The following is a 20,950-nucleotide window of genomic DNA, read 5'->3' as shown; positions in this document are numbered from 1 at the left end:
CCCTTCTCTCTGTCTCTTCCTCTCACTCTCTGTAACTCTACATCTCAAATAAATAAATAAAATTTAAAAAATTATAAACTTAATAAAATATTGGGCAGTGGGATCAGATTTGGAAATTGAACCATAATTTTCCACTTTTACAGTATACCATTAAGTTAGATAAACCATACAGCAAAGTCTATATATAAATAATGGTTAAGAGAACAGATTCAGCAATCAGACTGAGGGAATTCAGATCCTTGGTCTACCACTTCCAAAGTGTATGACTTCTGAAAAGTTGCTTAACTTCTCTGTGCAACAATTTTTTTTATAAACTGAGAATAATAATAGTAGTGATTATTGGGTAGAACAATTGTATTGTGTAATAAGGCTTCCATATAAACCAAATGAGGCACATAAAGGATTTGGAAAAGCTCCTAGAATGAACTAAACCCTTGCTAAATATTAGTAATTACTATTGCTGCTGCTCCTGACACAATCAAAACACAGGAAACATTCCAACACATAAAATAATGCATTATAATATGCAAAGACACTCTGCTTTTATACTTTCATGAGCAAAACTAGAGAAAATTATTTATAAAAATTTATTCTAACAGTCATAACATTTCAGGACTGGAGGATACCAAAAAATCGCTTGTTTTGCCAGAAACTCAGATATGTTGCTTATGATCCTACTCAAGTTAAAGTCAAAGCCAGGACTAGAAGCTAGATTCTGAGTCAAGTGTCTACATCTATATTATGAGCCTAGAAAGCCTTTTGATCATTGGGTAACTGGAACAATTATGTGGACATTTACTGAGCAAACATGAAATGACATTCTTTTTGATTGGCTTTAGAAAGAGTACTCAGGGGGCCAGACTGTGGCATAGCAGGTAAAGCCTCCACTGGCAGTGCCAGCATCCCATAAGGGTGCCAGTTCAAATCCTGGCCTCTCTTCCCATCCAGCTCTCTGCTGTGGTCTGGGAGGGCAGTGGAGGATGGCCCAAGTCCTTGGGCCCCTGCACCTGCATGTGAGACATTGAAGAAGCTCCGGGCTCTTGGCTTTGGATCAGCACAGCTCCGGCTGTTGCAGCCATCTGAAGAGTAAAGCAGCAGATGAAAGACGTCTCTCTCTCTCTCTGCTTCTGCCACTGCCTCTCTGTAACTCTGCCTTTCAAATAAATAAATAAATCTTAAAAAAAAAGAGTACTCAGGGAATATTAGGTCAGAAGCTGACAAAAACTATTTAAGGCAGGCAAAATAGCACAATGATTAAAAGCAAAAATTTGGTATCAAAGCTGAATTTGTCTCCGCTGCTTGAACAAAATTCAAAAAAAAATGCTTGAATGAAACAGCTGAAGACTGAAGACTAAGCTAAGGGTCTCACCCACAGGCAGTTTCAATTTTTGAGAAATTTTCTTGATAATTAAAGAGAAGATAGACATAAACCATAATGGGTTGCATTCTGACCACCCAAAAGAACACATATGACCTAGGAAGAAGAGTTTTGCAGATTAGGTTAAGGATCTCAAAATGGGATAACCCTTGATTACACAGGTGGGCTTTAAATCCAATGACAAATGTACTGACAGGAAGATATAGAAGGGAGAGAAACAAAGAAGAGAAGTGGAAGGAGAAAGAGAATGGAGCAATGTGTCTACAAGTCAAGGCAGGCCAAGAAACGCTAGCAGCAAGCAGAAGCTGGGAGAGAGGTGTCGATTCGCATTCAGAGCCTCCCAGAAGAACCTTCTCTGTTAGCCCCTTGAGTTTGGATTTTTGGCTTCCAGAACAATGAAAAGAGAAAGCTGTGTGATCTTAAGCCACACATAAATTACCAAGTGTATGGTATTTATGTCAGCCTTAGAAAAGTAGCGTGTAGCTTGACAAAGAATCACTGCACATTTACCTTGTAATCATCAGCTACTCTGGATATACAAATAATAATAACTCTAGTAATTAGGACAACGATTATACATAGCATTATTCTCAAATATTATAGTCAGGAAAATGACATTGTAAATGTATACATTTTTTAATCTCTCATTTTCCATCCAGTATTTAGAAACTTATCTCTGACTAAAGCAGTGCCTTGCCCCCAGATCCACTCTCAGGACTGTACCCGCAGTCTCAAAGATGTTTTTTTCTCAGCAGGAGCCTGAGAATACCAGGAAACTCTCCAGCAGTATTTAGAGCAGAGCAGAAGCAGGTCACTGGATTTCCTTGCTCTGCCTATACTCACCTACAGTGCTATAGCTGGAAAACTGGCATTTTCTCTATTTGCATGGCTAACATCTGTTTTCACAATAATTGGAAAATGTGGTTGGAAGTTCCTTCTGATATTTTGGGGTATAATGTTTCTGACAATAAGATAGATGTTAGCACACAAAGGACTTTAAAACTCAACCAATTCCCAGCCGGCGCCACGGCTCACTAGGCTAATCCTCCGCCTTGTGGCGCTGGCACACCGGGTTCTAGTCCTGGTTGGGGTGCCGGATTCTGTCCTGGTTGCCCCTCTTCCAGGCCAGCTCTCTGCTGTGGCCAGGGAGTGCAGTGGAGGATGGCCCAAGTGCTTGGGTCCTGCACCCCATGGGAGACCAGGATAAGTACCTGGCTCCTGCCATCGAATCAGCGCAGGGCACCGGCCGGGGCGGCCATTGGAGGGTGAACCCACAGCAAAGGAAGACCTTTCTCTCTGTCTCTCCCACTGTCCACTCTGCCTGTCCAAAAAAAAAAAAAAAACCCTCAACCAATTCCCAACACGAGAATAAGTTGGTCAATATATGCTTAAGTAGATATGGCATTACTAAAAAGAATAACACTGAAAATAAGTATTAAAATTTACTGGGTCATAATCTTGTCTCTATCACAATTTTTTTTTCATGTCACAATCATACAATGAAACATTTACATAAAATCAGTGGTAGAAGAGCCCTTCTATGCTAAAGATGCTATGCTTCAATCTTTTTCCTTCATTTTAGATGGAAAATGGAGGCCACATCAGAGGACATAAAATGTGCCCCAAGGCAGACATCAGATGACAAAGCTAACTCTTTCTTCCCCTACATTATACCCAGAAAGTTAACCAAATAATGCTGGGCATCAGTACCTCATTTTAAAATTGACAATACTTGGAGGGAGAGGAGTGTTTTGGTTTTTGTTTTTTTTGTGTTTTTTGTTTTTGTTTTTTGGTTTTTTTTTGTTTTTTGGTTTTTTTTGACAGGCAGAGTGGACAGTGAGAGAGAGAGACAGAGAGAAAGGTCTTCCTTTGCCGTGGGTTCACCCTCCAATGGCCGCCACGGAGAGCACACTGCGGCCGGCGCACCGCGCTGATCCAAAGCCAGGAGCCAGATGCTTTTTCCTGGTCTCCCATGCGGGTGCAGGGCCCAAGGACTTGGGCCATCCTCCACTGCACTCCCGGGCCACAGCAGAGAGCTGGCCTGGAAGAGGGGCAACCGGGACAGAATCCAGAGGAGTGCTCTTAATCTTACATTTGAAGCAATAATTACATTCAACTTTATAGAATTATGTAAAAGGTATGACTTGTATAAATGAAAACACAATGTGCTATTTTGCAAGCCTAAGCTCAAGAATCAACAGAAACAAAACATGCCAGTAAACTTAATCAAAAATGATCATAAGACTGAGACAGGTTGCAAATATGAAGACAGAGAGAGAGAGAGAGAGAGCAAGCGAGAGCTATTTTCAGCCTGGAACAGTGAAAGGGGAAGTTAGACGGAATGCAAACGATGAAATAATGACAAATGAAAGGGACACAGGTTTTTTTTCAGCAAAGTTAAAACACTAAGAGTAGCGGTCTTTGAACAGAGACACAAGTTTGGATTCACATCTGAGAAGTGCTTCATTCAGGGATATAAACTTGTTAAAAGTATGCAGGGAAGCATCAAAGGACTCTAAGTATAACTGACTACATGGATATCACTGAAAGTAACATCTTGCTAATGTTTGGAAGCCTATGTCAGAGGGCAGTCTTAAGACAACGTGTGAAAAAAGAGCACTGAGCTCTCAGAATACGTAGTTATGTTTACTGGTCACTAATCATGGTCATGCACTTTGAACCCTGTATGTGCACTGTTCTATGAAGCTTAATCTTCTACAACACCATTAGATCTGGTTAGTATCTGTGGTCTATGAATTAGAAAGCCGAACTTAGATGGTTAAATAAGTTTTCCAAGAACAATAACAACATGTTCTTTGCCAAAATACTAATTCTTACAATGCACTTTCAGTCCAGTTACTTCTTTTCCTCCCTAAACTGGGTGGGCAGCAAGGACATTACTCACAGAAACAGAGGGTTAATAGCTAGGAATTTAAAAAAAATAGCTTAATTATTGAAGATTTATACATAGATTCAAAAATATATCCATAAATCCTCTTGAGGCCATAAACATACAGAAAATCAAATAGCTAATTATTACATGATAAAACTTTAAGATAAATTCAGAATTTTAGAAAGAGTAACTTACCTTGGAAACACAGCACTAATAAGATGCTTTATTTAGCCATATCTTTAAAAAGGTCATCCTCATAAAGCCAATTATATATTCCCGTTTTTTTCAAATAGTTCAAAAGGAATATAGTCTGACCTCTTCTTGATGAATCAAGGATATAAGAGCCCACTTTATAATTTCTCTATGTATATTTTGTGCTTTCATCCTATGAACACTACTGTAAATATTATTAATTTTGAGATGAGGCCATATTCCTGAGACTTTTTTAATGAACTGGCCCTACTACTATGTACTATTCTCCTCATTCATAGACATCTCATCCTTAACAAATTGTGAGTCTTCTTTTCTTGATGTCCAGCCAATTTGGGTGATCTCATTTTTAGTTTAAAAAAAAAAATCACCTTCTCTAATAAGTCCAACACCTAAGGCTCACCTACCCTATTTTCTGTTAACTTGAATATAAAAGAAAAGCCAGTCACACTTTGAGTGAAGTAACCCAGTAAGTAAATCACATAACTAAGGATTTCTGAAATTCCACAAAATTGTAAATGCTACCTAGATTCTAGCTGGCAATATCTGGTGATGCTAGGAATCGACTTCAAAGATGTAGCTTCCTCTCATGAAGTCCACACTTGGTTATCAGTGGATTATCAATAACACATTCTGAGACAGAATAATCTATTTTTTGTGGGCTTCTTTCATTCAATTTTTATTTTCTAATAAGCTCTAAAGCAGCCAATGTTTCCCTGTTAACATGGAACAAATAGTTTGTTTTAGCTAGTTACTGCAGGATATTTACATTTATGACATCAGAAATGTAGAGGGGTCAGTGTTTAACACAGTGGGTTAAGCCACTGCCTGTGACGCTGGCATCCCATATGAGCACCAATTCAAGACCCAGATGCTCTACTTCCAATCCAGCTCCCTGCTAATGCACCAGGGAAGGCAGCAGAAGACAGTTCAAGTGCTTGGGTCCCTGCCACCCATGTGGGAGACCCAGATGGAATTCTGGGCTCCTGGCTTTGCCTGGCCCAGCCCTAGCCATTGCAGCCATGTGGGGAGTGAACCAGCAAAAGGAAGGTCTCTCTGTGTGTCCCCCTCACCCTGTAACTCTGCCTTTCAAATAAATAAATAAATAAACCCTCATCTGCAATTGAGTAAAAAAGCTAAGACATTTCTCACCCTTCTTTTTCCCAGCCCCTCCGGGGCACTAAGTGTTTATTTTCTCATGAAATTTCATCACACATTCCTCTCATACCTCATACAAATATGGCAGGGCTTCAAAAAGCTCAGGAAAGTAGAATTACAAGCTAAGCTTATTTTAGTGCACAAAAATTTTGAAATCCATGCATATAAGCTATCTTGAAAAGTTCATGAAAATGTATTATGAAAAATTCTGCGTGGTTTTCAAAAATTTTTGAACCAAAATTCATCTTACAATTCTATTTTCCATGAACTTCTTGAAGTTCTCTTGTATTCAAAAATCAGATAGTTAATACAAAATATATTTAAATATATAGAAAAGCATCATAAAAAGTAAGAATCTAATTCACCTCATCTATCCTGTTGATTTATTTTATAACTTTGATCATATTTTCTATTGTTTCCCCTTTTCTACAAGAATAAAAACCATGTGTGTGTGTGTCTATATAATTTTAAGGGAAATGCTATATAAAAATTACCTCATTCATAGCTGGAACAAATCTTTGGTTAGGAATTAGTTCACAATTGAGTACTTAGGGCACACATTTGGCACATATTAACCATAGTGGTTAAGATGCAGCTCAGGATGCCCATATCCAATATCAGAGTGCCTGGGTTCAAATCTCATCTCTGCTCCCAATTCCACCTTCCCGCTACTGCACATGACCCTGGGAGGCAACAGGTGATGGCTCAAATATCTGGATCCCTGCCACCAACATGGGAGACTCAAATTGAACTTCCAGGCTCCTGGCTTGGGCCTGTCCCAGCCCTGGTCATAGCAGCTGTTTAGGTGGTGAAACAGCAGATGGAGGATCTCTGTCCCTTTCTTTCTTTCTCTGCTTCTCAAAAATATTTTATTAAAATATTTTATTAAAAATATTAAAACATAAAAAATACAATTAGGACCATCTGATATACATAAATTACCTTGTTTTCTCTGAACACATTAAATAACCCTGAAAATCAATTTTTGCAATCTATGTTTTTATTCTTATGAAAATAATTAAGTGCTATAATAACTCTTAAGTCATCAATTTAACTATTTTCACAAATAGTTAACAACAAACACTGAACTAGATATAAACCAACAACAAACACTGGGCTAGATATAAAACTTTACAACATTTTGTGACACAGCTGAACAGCCAGGGCAATAAGCCTTCCTAGGATTTCAGCCACAGGCAAGGGAGCTGAGGAAAGTCCTAAGAGTATCATGCCTTCAAGATACAGATATGTTAAAAGTCAAGATGTGGTAGCTAGATTTTTCAAATATTAGAATCCACATATTATATAATTTGTTGTACAAAAATTCTCTACTTTCATAAACTTAGTGCCAAAACAAGTCACTGTGCCTGGCAGCAGCATGTCCTAAAACACACAGACAACAGCGAAGAGAGCAATACTATGCTGAGTCATACTTCTCTATTTTCACCAAATTTTTAACTCAACTATATATGGCAGAAGTATATCTAAAATTAACCTATCCAAATAAGGCTTTATGGTACTCATGAAACAAATGTATAAAGTAAGTAAAGTCCTGAGTTGGTGCCAGTTACACAGGATGAACAAGAACAACCTAAGAGTTTTTTGGTTTTTTTTTTTTTTTTTTTTTTTGACAGGCAGAGTTAGAGAGAGAGAGACAGACAGAGAGAAAGGTCTTCCTTTTTCTGTTGGCTCACTCCCCAAATGGCCACCACAGCTGGCGCTGTGCCAATCCAAAGCCAGGAGCCAGGTGCTTCCTCCTGGGCTCCCATGTGGGTGCAGGGCCCAAGCACCTGCGCCATCCTCCACTGCACTCCCGGGCCACAGCAGAGAGCTGGACTGGAAGAGGAGCAACTGGGACAGAATCTGGCACCCCAATGGGACTAGAACCTGGGGTGCCAGTGCCACAGGTGGAGGATTAGCCACGTGAGCCACAGCGCCGACAAGAGTTTTTTTCTATCATTTTTGTAAAAACAAGTCTCTTGACCTCAATTTGACTACCAGTTACCTGCCCGCAGTCAATACTGCCTGGGTCACTGAACATACAAAGCAAGATTTGGCATGGATCTTCCACATGAATGCTAAAGTCATTCCAAACAGCTAAGGGTAGAAAAAGAGATAGTAACCAGAGAGCACATTTTCGTGAATAAAAAAAAATCAAGAGAACTTTGAAAAATTTCGCTAGTGAAAAGGAGTAGATACAATAAAAACTACACAGAGACTTTCACATAAGGGTGGAGAAAGAATAAAGACAGTATTAAGGACACTTCTCAATACTAAGTCACATATACAAGAGAATGAGCAATTATCTGTTCAAAAGCAAGGCTGTTTCTTATCAGAATGAGATCTCAGAAGCCACAGTAGAAAACTTTGAGAAGATGGAGAGCTTTATGAGAATAGGTGATGAGAGTGAGAGCACAGGAGAAAAATGGACTTACCATTATCAATATGACATGCTACTAGCAGTAAATAGCAGATGTCCAGGAAGAGCAGCAAGGCAGTGGGAGGGGGTGAGAGGAGGGGGCTATGGATCACCAGAAAAAAACTAGACTTGAACAACCTCGATTTTATGGAGAATCCAGGTTTCCAATAGGAGAGAGAATTGCTAAATAAATTTTAACCCTGGTGAGTCAGTATGTATTTTTCAGTGATAAGGACTTGTTGGAAACATTGTAAAACAACAGCAGAGCACAAAAAACAAAGAATTCAGAACACTTCTGTGAAACAAGAAGTATGAACAGTGACCCCGTGAGATTGCAACATCTTCCTATGATCAGTTGAGGAGCAGGACCACCACCTTAACTAGAATATATCTCGCTGAAAATGTGTCTCTCTTAGTGCGTACAGTAACACAGGATGGAGCAGACTATGATGATAAACACTTAAAGTATGTTTATGGAGCAGCCAATTGGTACCGCAGTTAAGGCATTGCTTGGGACACCCACATCACGTATCAGAGTGGTCTAGATTTAAGTTCCAGCTCTGTTCCCAATTCCAGCTTCCTGCTAATGCACAGTCTGGAAGGAAGTAGGTGATGGAGATTTATCTGAATTTTGGTTCCTACATTCTGGGGGTGAACAAGGTGTTAGGGGCTCTATTTGTCTCTCAAATAAAATAAATAACTTAAGTCTTTTAATGGAGTTATCATAAGTCAAAAATCTCACTATACTTATGTAGTATCAGATAACAGCAAAAGACAAATCATCATGGTTATGACTGGGCAGTTCACAGGTATACATATTTACCTACTGAAATGTTCAAAAATTTCAAGAGTTAGTGTGCACCTCTCCACTTAATGTTTTCCTAAGGATGGTGGCTTATAGCATCCAAGACAAAAAATTCTTAGCCTATTTTCTCCAAATGAAGCTTACATGAAATAATACAAAATAAAACTTTCATCTTTTCAATTTTGTTTTGAACATATGCAGAAGTGATACAAAATAAAAAATGAAAAAAGTTTAATAGGACTAAGAACAATTTCAAAAACATGAAATAAAATCGTAAAATTGAAAAGATAAGAAATATAAACAGAAATATATCAAAGGTTCATAAAATGGTATATGTCACAAAGTGAAAAACAAAAAAAGAAACAAGATTTTTCTTTAAAAGGCTAAATTTGTTTTTTGCAAAACTAACTACCTTTGTGAGTCACCAGTTATCTCAGGCTTCAGAGATATTGTTATACAGCATAAGCTGGAAAAGATGATTCCAATGAATTCTATATCTTCTAATATTTTAATGGATCTATACATAAAGATAAACAAACTTACACAAATGATTATCCTTATGCTTATGAATAGTACTTATCCCATGACTATAAGACACTAATATTTAAACACCATAATCCAAATATTGAATTTGGTAAGATTTAAACAGCAATTACCTACTTATTTCAACTCTCTTCAAAGACATGGAGAAATATATGCAGCTATATTATCACTGAATTTTTTTTTTTTTTGGCATTTACCATTCTCACTTGAAGCCTAGAATTTGTTTTTCCTAACACAATTTATCTAAAAGAAGACAGTGTTAAATAAAGGGCATTAATTGACTCAAAGAATCCAAGAATTATGTTAAAAGTGCAAAATAACTTCTAAATATAATACTTTATCATCAACAGACTTATATGCTCTATATATTATTCATACAATATATTATACATTAAAAGATTAAGGAATTAGTGTGTCCCAGGTTATCAAATTAAAACAAGAAATTATAATATTAATGTTAAACTCTAAAGTTATACATTAAAATGAAAAGTTTATCAGTTATTGTCACTTGTTATTTAATACCTTTGTTCAAGAAAAATATTATTATTTCCTTTGGTAGCAGGGATAAAAAGTAAAAAGGTTAAACTGAGCTCACCAACCAGGAAAGAAACTGAAATTTGGAAAGCAGAAATCTCAATACTATCACAGATTTTCAACTGAGCAATGCTTTTTCTCAATATCCAATAAAACAGCACACTACTCTTGTATCTTTCCACGGATTGGGATGTTATGAAAATACATATTTTTTCTCAAATCTGAGAAAAATAAAGGAAAGTTAAAAATGAAAATGAAAAATAAGCCAATTTCATTTTTCATAATGGCTTTGGCTTCTCATTTGAGTGATAGTATTATTCAAGAGAACTTTGTCTCCTATTAAATTCAGAAGTCAAGGAAAGGTATTCTTCACATTTGGAGCAGCAGCATAAAAAAGGGGAACTGCTGGACTCTTAGAAAACGTCCGGGCTCTGCCTCCAGCAGGCTCAGCCAGTCTCCCTCTTACCTGATCTCTGTGGTATTCTGATGTGGAAGGCTCAGAGCTGAACACTAAAGCACACGTTCTACAGGAATGGTGGTCAGAATTGGGTTCCAGGAGACCCTCACAATTGGGACATCTCATTTTCTTCGCCATCTCAAATCGTAGCTACAGCTACTGATAGTGGGCCCACAGAAGTCAATCTCTCCACAGACTTTCCTGTCTGAGCCAAAAGCAAGACAGAAAAGGCTCAGACAGGATCTCCTATTTCACACTGTCTCCCCCTATTGGCATGGAAGTGCACTAGTCAGTTCTGGATTAAATGAACTGATTATACACAAGTGGTGTTGGTTTACTGTGCAAAAATGACGAAAATTCTCACGCATTAAGTGAAGATCCACCATTTAAGAAATAAACCTCTTTTCTAATATACCACATGTAGAAGTCTTCCCCTTTTAGACAGCTGAATCTCAAGGTCTCCGAGAATAGACAAAATTTTCAAGACTTCTTGAAACAAAACCTTGCAGTCAGCTATGCTACAAAAGCTTCAATGCTTTTTAATTTTTTAGTATTTTGGGGTTATCATTTTCCAGTACATTATAGTTCCTCTGATTCAAAGGGAAAGAGTGTTAATTATGCACAAATGAGTTTTAAAATTACAAGACAATTAAAATTTTCAATATCACCAAAAAATGTACTTCAGTGTGATTGGCTTCATAACACAGCAGGTTAAGTCACTTCTTGCAATGCTAGCATCCCATATCTGAGTGGCAGTTCGAGTTCCTGCTTCATTTCCATCCAGCTTCCTTCTAATGTGCCTGGGAAGGCAGTAGAAAATGACCCAAGTGCTTGGGCTCCAGCCAACCACATGAAAGACCTACGTGGAGTTTCTGGCTCTGGTCTGACCCAACCCTGACTGTGTAGCCATTTGGAAAGTAAACCGGTAGATCAAACGTTTTCTTTCTCTCCCCCTCCCACTATCTCCCCCATCTCTCCCTCTGTCTCCCCCTCTCTATCACCCTGCCTTTCAAATGAATAAATAAATCTTTAAAAAAAGAATTTATTAACAGCAGACAGGAGGCAAGAAAAACCGATTTATGTCTTGGGACACTCAAAACCATAAATGTTCAATCTAAAAGCAAGGCTCCTATTTTGGCAATCTGTTCTATGAGAGTTTGTTAATTGATATGCAAAGCCAAGGTTTACTCATTCTTTTTTTTTTTTTTTTTTTAAAGAGAAGGTACCATGCAACTACTAGATGCCTGGTACTATTATATTCAGGCACTGTACAAAGCACTCTTTCAAATGGACCAAAGTTCAAAGAACTTTATGAAACAAATATAGAAAAAGAACAAAAGAGATCTATATAAAAGTCTTAATAAAACCTTTGTGGGTCACAGTTCTGACACATATATTTCTTCTTTAAAGGCTTTGGAGCCCCTTCCAGTTAGATGTACTCTTTGAAGAAATGCTAAATCTTGCATCTTTATATAATTGCCTCTTTCTTTTTTGCACATTCACTATTTCATATCACTGTACATAAAATCCATTCATCTTTATAAACACATTGATGTTGGCAGCAAGGGTTGTATATTTAATTTTATTTATTTATTTGAAAGGCACAGAGTGATAGAGAGAAGAGGGGAAGGGATGAGAGGGAGAGAGCAAGAGCACTAGCCTCCATTGACTAGTTCACTCCACAGATGGCTATGACAGCCACGTTCGGGCCAGGCTGAAGCCTGGATCCAAGAATTCCATCCTGGTCTCCTACATGGGTGACAGGGGCCATCTTCTGCAGTCTTCCCAGAAGCATTAGCAGGGAGTTAGATTGAAAGCACTCCAGCCAGGATTTCAGCACTCTGATATGGAAGGCCAGCCTTACAACTGGCAGCTTAACCTGCTGTGCTACAACACCGGCCCCTGATAATTTGGTTCAGCAAAGTCATTGGAATGATATTCTTTAATTTGTCAAAATTCTCAAATCTACCACTCATATCTTCTTCTACTTCTTAGTAAATGGCATCATCATCAATCAACTGCTCAAGCCAGACTCTTAGGGATCACCTTTGTGTTCGCTATTTTCTTCAAACCACACCCATTCTACCAGCAAATTCTAGGGGTATTACCTCCTAAATGGAGCCCACATCTGACCTCTTCTCAACATTTCCATTGTGAACATGCTAGTAAAACCCACCATTACTTGTGCTCAGAACTACTTCAGCCAGTCCATCTGATTGCCCCTTTATCCTTTCTGCATTTTTCTTCCTAAATGATAACCCACAAGATCTCAAAGTGTAAATAAAATCTTACATTTCTCTTGCTTATGACTTTCCATTGCCATCCCCATGTAACTAGAATAAAATTCAAATAATTTATAATGGCCATAAAAGATCTTGCTCAGGGGCCGGCATTGTGGCATAGCAGGTAGAGCTGATGCCTGCAGTGCCAGAATCCCATACGGGCGCCGGTTCAAGTCCCGGCTGCTCCTCTTCCAATCTAGTTCTCTGTTATGGCCTGAGAAAGCAGAAGATGGCCCAAGTCCTTGGGACCCTGCACCCGCATGGGAGACCCAAAAGAAGCCCCTGGCTCCTGGCCTCAGATGGGCACAGCTCCGGCCATTGTGGCCAATTGGGGAGTGAACCAGTGGATTGAAGACCTCTCTCGCTGCCTCTCCTTCTCTCTGTATAAATCTGACTTTCAAATAAATTAATAAACCTTTTTTAAAAAAAAGATCTTGCTCATCTGCCTTCTTCTATCTTTCATAATCATCCACCACACATAAACCATTCTGATCTTAATGCACTTTGTGCAGACAAAGCTTCTTCCCATGTCTGGGACTTTCTATTTCCTGCTTCTAATACTCTTGTACCAGTTCTTCTTATGATCAGTTGCCTTCTTTTCATCACTTCAGTCCAAATGACACTCCTCTGAGGTGTAACTCTGGCTACTACAGTGATAATGAACCCTCTCATGACCCTCTATCCCCATTTATTTACACGATTGCCCTTTGCTTTACTTACCCAGCACTCATTTCTAGTATCTATATCATTACTACTGTTATTGTGCTCCTGCTTTGTTGTTAACATTTACTATGATAGGTTAGTTCTAAGAATTTCCATGCATTAAATACTGATATGTACATTTCTATATGTATGAACTCACATGGCAATAGCATTTGCTTATGTATTAAAGTTTGTTTTCATGATTTAGTTTTTTTTCCTATAATCCCTGCTTGCTCCCAAACTAGCTCCTAGAAGAAAGGTACTTTCATTATGTTTACTACTGTTTTCTCTGCTGGAACAGTGCTTGCAACATAGATTTAGTAATATTTCTTGAATATTGTACAAGCTCTTAGAATTTATAATAACAGTCATCAAATATTCATGTAAAATAACTTCCTGGGAAAAGGGAATATTTTCCATGGAAGAGATCATGCCTGACTGATAATTCTCAGAGTCCTTTTATATGAAGGTAATAGAGTATCGAAAATAATATTCTTAGGTATTAGTGAAGACTTTGATAATGTTCTCTACCAAAGGTTATTAAATGTTGTTACCACCAGAATGGAAAATATGCTTTCAGTATGGCCTAAGAAACAGTTTTAAAATCAGAACCCAGACAGTAGTAATAAATAGTAACAAATAAATAAACATTTGACTGGAAGAGTAAAATGATCAAGGTACAGTTAATGATCACATTTGTTATGACTTAAATTGTGCCCCCCCCAAAAAAAAAACCTTAAAGTTGTAATACCCAGAATGTGACATTATTTGGAAATAGGGTCTGTAAATACAATCAACTTAATATGAGGCTGTTGGGGCTACTCCAATCCAATGACCAGTGTCTATGTAAGAAAAAAGAGAGACTGAGTTCTTTTCTCCTGACTTCAGCCGGGCCCAGACATAGCTGTTGCAGTCATTTGGAGAGTGAATCAGCTAATGCAAGATCTTGCCTACACCCCCACAACCCAACCCCACATTGCTCTGCCTTTCAAATAAATAAATCTTATTAAAAATATCAAATTTAAAGAGAATATTTACTAGTTAATTTTATACCAAAAGTACTTTATGCATGCAAATGAACAGTCAAACCTTACATGATACCTGATATAAGGAAGCATTAAAATCAGAATAACTAAAGCATTACTTCTACATATCGAAGAACTATGTTATAGAGTGATAATTCTGGTAGGCCTGGAAAAGAACAGAAAACCTTCACATGGACATTTCAAAATTATATACACTTATTTTATTTTTAAATTATAAGTTCATAAAATGTCTCAATTTTAGCAATATGGCTTCCTTAAGATTTATTTACTTATTTGAAAGTCAGAGTTGCAGAGGTGGAGGCAGAGAGACAGGTGGGGAGAAAAGGGGGGGGGGGCAGAGAGAGAGAGAGAGAGAGAGAGAGGTCATTCATCCACTGGTTCATTCCCCAAATGGCTACAACAGTGGAGCTGGGGCCGATTGGCAGCCAGGAGCCTAGAGCTTCTTCCAGGCCTTCCACCTGGGTGCAGAGGCACAAGCACTTAGACCATCATCTACAGCTTTCCCAGGCCACAGAACAGAGCTGGAACGAAAGTGGAGCAGCCAGGACTCGAACTGGCACCCACATGGGATGTCAGCACTGCAGGTGACAGCTTTACCCACATGGCCACAGAGCCAGTCCTGAATCCAGCTTGATCTGACACTGAGCTCCACCTGGTGGTAATTTGTTACTTTTAGGTATTACACTATTAAAAAGAACTAAAATACTTAAAAACAGAATATAGTCTCTAGTATAAAGATAATGAGGAACCACATGTAGAAGATGTCATTAAAATATTTCTTTCTTTATAGCTGGCATCTATTGAGTTTGTCTATATGCCAAACACTAAGATAAACATTTTTGGCAAATATTATTTATTTAATTTTCAAAACAATTCTAGGAGGTTTCTCTCACTTGCCACTTATATCAAGAAGGAATCTCATCTCAGAGAGGTTATGCCATATATGAGATCCATGTTCTTGTCTGAAAGGTACCTCCATTGCATGACTGTCAGTAATAAATAAAACCATGTTTTATATATAGCACATGTAGTAAGTGGTAATTGAGGGTTAGTTCCTTTCTTTTAGTAATTGTTCTTAAATGGTGTATTAAAATAACCTCTAACATGAGGCGTTGCATTGTCCAATGTTAATGAATTAAATTAAGTATATATTAAAGAATCAACCTTTGGGAAATTTAAAACTTTGAATCATAATAAACATGAAAATAAATGTTTAGAAAGACTCTCCAAAATGGAACATGCTTCACCCAATACCTAAATTTTCAACACACTCATCTTAAAACCTATAAAAAGATTAATTTTTTATTTTTTAAAGATTTATTTTATTTATTTGAAAGACAGAGTTACAGAGAGAGGCAGAGGGAGAGAGAGAGGTCTTCCATCCGCTGGTTTGCTCCCCAAATGGCCACAACAGCCGGAGCTGTGCCTATCTGAAGCCAGGAGCCAGGAGCTTCTTCCTGGTCTCCCAAGCAGGTGCAGGGGCCCAAGGACTTGGGCCATCCTCTTGCAGCCAATTGGGGAGTGAACCAACAGATGGAAGACCTCTCTCTCTCTCTGTCTTTCTCTCTCTCTCTCTACCTCTTCTCTCTCTGTGTAACTATGACTTTCAAATAAATAAATCTTTAAAAAAAAAGAAAATAGGAACAGCACTAAAAATAGAAAATAATTATAAGAGATGAGGTATTTTAATAGTAACACAAAAGAAGCCAATGGTGGGTATTTTCTTTCCCAATACTGTCATCCACTGGCCTGCCAGACACTTTCTCCATTGATTAAATCTACAGCCAATGGTTTAAGATTATTTTCTTTCCAGCTCAATCCCTGAACAACTGTGAACAACTGTGAACAATTGTGAACAATTGTGAACAATTGTGAACAATTCCTACACCCCAAGATACAAAGATCCTTGGAAGTCTTTATCTCCTGCAATGCTCAGCCATGCACAATGTCAGCAACACATTCCGCCATTTGTAACTGGGAACTTACCAGTGAGAACTGCTTCACTGACAACATTCCAGGCCACAACTGACAACTCCTTATAAACCTCTAACTAATTTATTCCGACTTCACCTGTTCTTAACTGAAACCATACAACCAGCCCTCTAACGTGCCTAATTTTTCTCCTAAGACTTCATCACTGCTATCTCCCCTGCCATGCCTTTGTTTCCCTCCCTCTCTCTGTTATAAAAACATCTGGTGATAGGGGCCAGACAACTTAAACCCTGTAGGCAGGACGTTTTTTAAAATTTGGTGTTTACCATGAAAGCCACAGGAGTCACTGAAGCCATTCTTGGGAATGCCAGTATAGTCAGATTTGTTCTGATTTGAAATTTTCAAAGATTACTTTGGATGGGGCAGGCGTTTTAGCACAGTGGGTTAAGTGGGTTAAGCTGCTTAGGACATCTGCATCCCACATCAGAGTGCCTGGGATTGAGTCCTGCCTCTGCTTCTGGTCCAGCTTCCTGCTGTCGAGCCTGGGCAGCAGATGATGATCCAAGTACTTCAGTCCCTGCCAGCTACACAGGAGACCATGATGGAATTCCTTCTCATGGCCTGGGCTTGGCCAAGCCCCAGCTGTTGCAGGCATTTGAGGAGTGAACAAGTGGAGGGAAGATCTCATTCTCTGTCTCTGTCACTCTGTCTTTCTAATAAATTTTTTTTTTTAAGACAGGCAGAGTTAGACAGTGAGAGAGAGACAGAGAGAAAGGTCATCCTTTTCCGTTGGTTCACCCCCCACAAAGTGGCCGCTACGGCCAGCGTGTTGCGGCCGGCACGCTGCGTGGATCAGAAGCCAGGAGCCAGGTGCTTTCTCCTGGTCTCCCATGTGGGTGCAGGGCCCAAGGACTTGGGCCATCCTCCACTGCACTCCCGGGCCACAGCAGAGGGCTGGACTGGAAGAGGAGCAACCGGGACTACAACCCGGGGTACCAGCGCCGCAGGCAGAGGATTAGCCTAGTGAGCCGCGGCGCCGGCCTCAAATAAATTCTTAAATTGAATAAATAAACACTGAAAAAAAGAAGACATGCTGTTGCTAATTTAAAAAACCAGATCAATTTTGTTGCAGTGAAAAACAGGTTGGAAGGAATCCACTATGAAGTGATAGAAGATTAAATTACTCATTCTTTTCTTTTTTCTAAAAAAGATTTATTTTATTTATTTGAAAGAATTACAGAGAGAGGTAGAGATATATAGAGAGAGGTCTTCCATCCACTTGTTCACTCCCCAGATGGCCGCGAATGGCTGGAACTACGCCAATCCGAAGCCAGGAGCCAGGATCTTCTTCCAGGTCTCCCACGTGGGCGCAGGGGCCCAAGGACTTGGGCCGTCTTCTACTGCTTTCCCAGGCCATAGCAGAGAGCTGGATTGGAAGAGGAGCAGCCAGGACTAGAACCGGCACCCATGTGGGATGCCAGCACTTCAGGCCAGGGCTTTAACCCACTGTGCCACAGCGCCAGCCCCACTCATTATTTTCTAATTGTGTTTCTTAGCCATTTCTTTCATTGCTAGTGGGGTTGAAATTTTTTATGTTTTCATTAAAGATGATATTGATTATGAATTTTTCATTCATTTTTGTACACTTTTAATTGGTGCATTACTTCTTTAAAAAGCAATTTGGATGATCTAGTTGTAAGTTCATAAACATTAATTTTGTCGTGATTACAGCACATATTATTCTGCATTTTAACTCCTTTTATTTTCCATTATAGAAAATTTTCATTTCTATTCCCTTTTAGTAGTTCTGTGGCTTTTTTGTATATTGGACAATTTAAGTTTTCTGTAATTCATTATTTATGTAGCATGAGCTGAAGATCTACATTTATCAAATATATAGAATAATATTGTTTCCCTGCAAACTGTCTAGTATTACTATCATATATGTATGTTACACACACACACACAATTATATATCTGCATATGTGTGTGTGCATGAGCTTCTTTGGACTAAGTAGTCTCTATCAGTTTATGTGAGTATTCTTGTTTCCTAACTATGCTATTTTAAAAAATGCAATCTTCTGGTTGTTCAATTGTTATTTTTCTAGGCTAAATAAAAAAGATAAAAGAATCTGAATTTGTTTATATTCTTTTTTGTAGCCTTGTACAACACCTACCACACATAATAAAAAAAAGCAGAAGTGTAACAGATTTGTTCTCAGCTGTTTCTTCTTCCGAGGATCAAGTGATTTTGTAAGCAATCGCGAGTAATTTTCGGAAGGACTTAGCCCCTATCCTCTGAGACCTCCAGATATATTCTGATAGAAAAAAATCCCTCCTTAGACTAAGATCTCATTTTGCAAAGTAAACCAGTGATTTTGAAAATTAATAATTGAGCCTTAATCTTTTAAATACTAACATTGAAAAATAATTTTCTTCAGAATATTGTAATAAATAGCAAAATTTATTAGGAGTTAAATTCATTAGGCATCAAATGAAGCAATAAATCATAATATTCCCATAGCCTCTTTATGAAATCTTTCAATTAAATAAAAGAAAGTAGTATGTCATAGTTTTCAAAATTCATAAATACAAAACTCCTTCTCTGGGAGCATATTTGAACATCTACTCACATTTAATCTCAAAGATCACATCTCAAACATAAATTGTAAGATAAACTTCATTCAGTTTAACAGAGAAATGAGCAACTAACAGAGATGAGTGACTACATTGTATAACCGAGAAACTCAGATCGAAGGAAATAAAGTAATTTTGAGTTTTTTTAAAAAAATTTCAAATATGTTATACAATGGCTATATACCAAGTAATTATTTTTTCACTGATTTATATTTAATCAGTAAAAAAAAAAAAAAAAAGAGGATTAGCATTGTGGTACAGCAGTTAAGCAGTCACCTGTGACACCAGCATCGCATAACAGAGTGCTGATTCAAGTCCCACTCCTGGCTGCTCTGCCTCTGACCCAATTCTGGCTAATGCATGTGGGAAGGCAGCAGAGGATGGCCCAATTTCTTGGGTCTCTGCCATCCACGCAGGAGACCAGAATGCAGTTCCTGACTCCTAGCTTCAGCCTGTCTCACACCTGCCCGCTGCAGCCATTAAAGGAGTGAACCAGAGGTATCTTTTCCCTTCTCTCCCTTTCTCTCTGTTGCTATTTCAAATAAATAAATACATATATATTTTAAAAAACTATAGGAAAAAAGTAGGATTGTATTCATTTATTCATATAACATTTTTAGCAATTTTATTCCTTATAATTATATATGATATATATATTATATGTTATATATGTTATATAATTATAACAAATTAGTCATATATTTAATTTTTTTCTTTTCAGGTAATTAAACTTCTCAATATATTGTATTCTTAAACAATGTATCTGCAGTAAGCTAAACTATCTTAGTCCAAAGTTTTGAGTTTTTTTTTCCCTAATTTTTAACTAACATAGAATGAATGCCAGTTCATATGCCCTCCATCAGTTAGGTAACCAGTTAATTTAGAAAGAAAATTACACGAAGAAAATCTAATTAATGTATTTATGTAACTAATGTACTAATTAATGTTATTAATAAAAATTATTTTCTTAATGAACTAAAATGTTTTATTAAATTTAACTTCTTGAAAAACTCATTTGAGGGACCAGCAGTGTGGCTCAGCAGACTAGGACCCCGCCTGCAACACCAGCATCCCATCTGCTGATGGCCTGGGAAAGCAGCAGGGGATTGCCCAAATGCTTGGGCCCCTGCACCTGCGTGGGAGACACAGAAGAAGCTCCTGGCTTCTGGCTTCAGAGGAGCTTCTGGCTTCAGACTGGCCCTGCTCCAGCCATTGCAGTCATTTGGGGAGTGAACCAGTGGATGGAAGACCTCTCTCTGTGTCTCTCCCTCTCTCTGTCTGTCTGTCTCCCTGTTTGTAACTCTGCCTCACAAGTGAATAAAATAATCTTTTTTAAAAAATTATTAGGAGATTCCAAGATGGCATAATAGGGAAGGGGTATGCTGTAGGCTGGGTAAAAATAGTTTTGTTTTGTTTTTTTTAAGTGGAGGAAGTACATTCTCAGGGGAGAGTTAGAGAGAAAACTGCAATGGAAATTCTACAGAAGGAAGAGGGATGCCGTGGATCTGCGTGGAAGGTGTGGATGTACAGCAATGAGCACGGACACAACACGCAACTTCAGAAACCTAGAGCTGGACAAAGCATCAGCTTTGAAGTGAGGTGACATCAGACTGCAGTGGCCTGTACCACTGGCAGACTACACTGCCTTTGAGTCTGGCTTGGAGCCCTTAATGCTGACAGGGTACTTGCTAACCCAGCAAAAAAAGCAGCCCACGTTTCTCTCTCCCCATCCCTGCAACAACGGAGCCCAGCAACCGGCTGAGGGAGGGAGGATGCTCTTTTTGACATAGCTAGCAGCAATGGCAGCTCTTGTGCATGCGCCCAGCAACAGGCAGGGACAAGACAGCATCTTGTCAGCAGTGGTGGCCCAGCAGCTCGGGTGTGTGCAGCCGGCAACAGGTGGGGAGAAACAGCAATTCTGACATCAGTACCAGCTGCAGAGGCTCTCGTGCAT

At 38.6% G+C, this 20,950-nt stretch overlaps 1 protein-coding gene across 29 annotated transcripts in view; it reads right to left on the bottom strand.

Annotated features, from left to right (window-relative positions):
• FER (FER tyrosine kinase) overlaps positions 1–20,950 on the bottom strand; it is a 428,569-nt gene that overhangs the window by 275,890 nt on the left and 131,729 nt on the right. The window contains exon 2 of one of the 29 annotated variants that reach the window (XM_051853928.3): positions 10,407–10,602. The exons of 27 other annotated variants lie outside the window; for them this stretch is intronic. In XM_051853928.3, the coding sequence (XP_051709888.1) occupies positions 10,407–10,535 (129 nt within the window). In that variant the 5' untranslated portion in view covers positions 10,536–10,602. Of the gene's footprint in view, positions 1–10,406; positions 10,603–20,950 lie in introns of those variants that run through there. One more of the 29 variants, XM_070056521.2, reaches the window with a different exon arrangement.

This window comes from Oryctolagus cuniculus, chromosome 14 (assembly GCF_051225735.1).
Source record: "Oryctolagus cuniculus isolate XC-2025 breed Fujian yellow rabbit chromosome 14, ASM5122573v1, whole genome shotgun sequence".
NCBI lineage: Eukaryota > Metazoa > Chordata > Mammalia > Lagomorpha > Leporidae > Oryctolagus > Oryctolagus cuniculus.
Note: the sequence above shows the minus strand (reverse complement) of the source record. Positions and strands in the feature narration are given on the sequence as shown.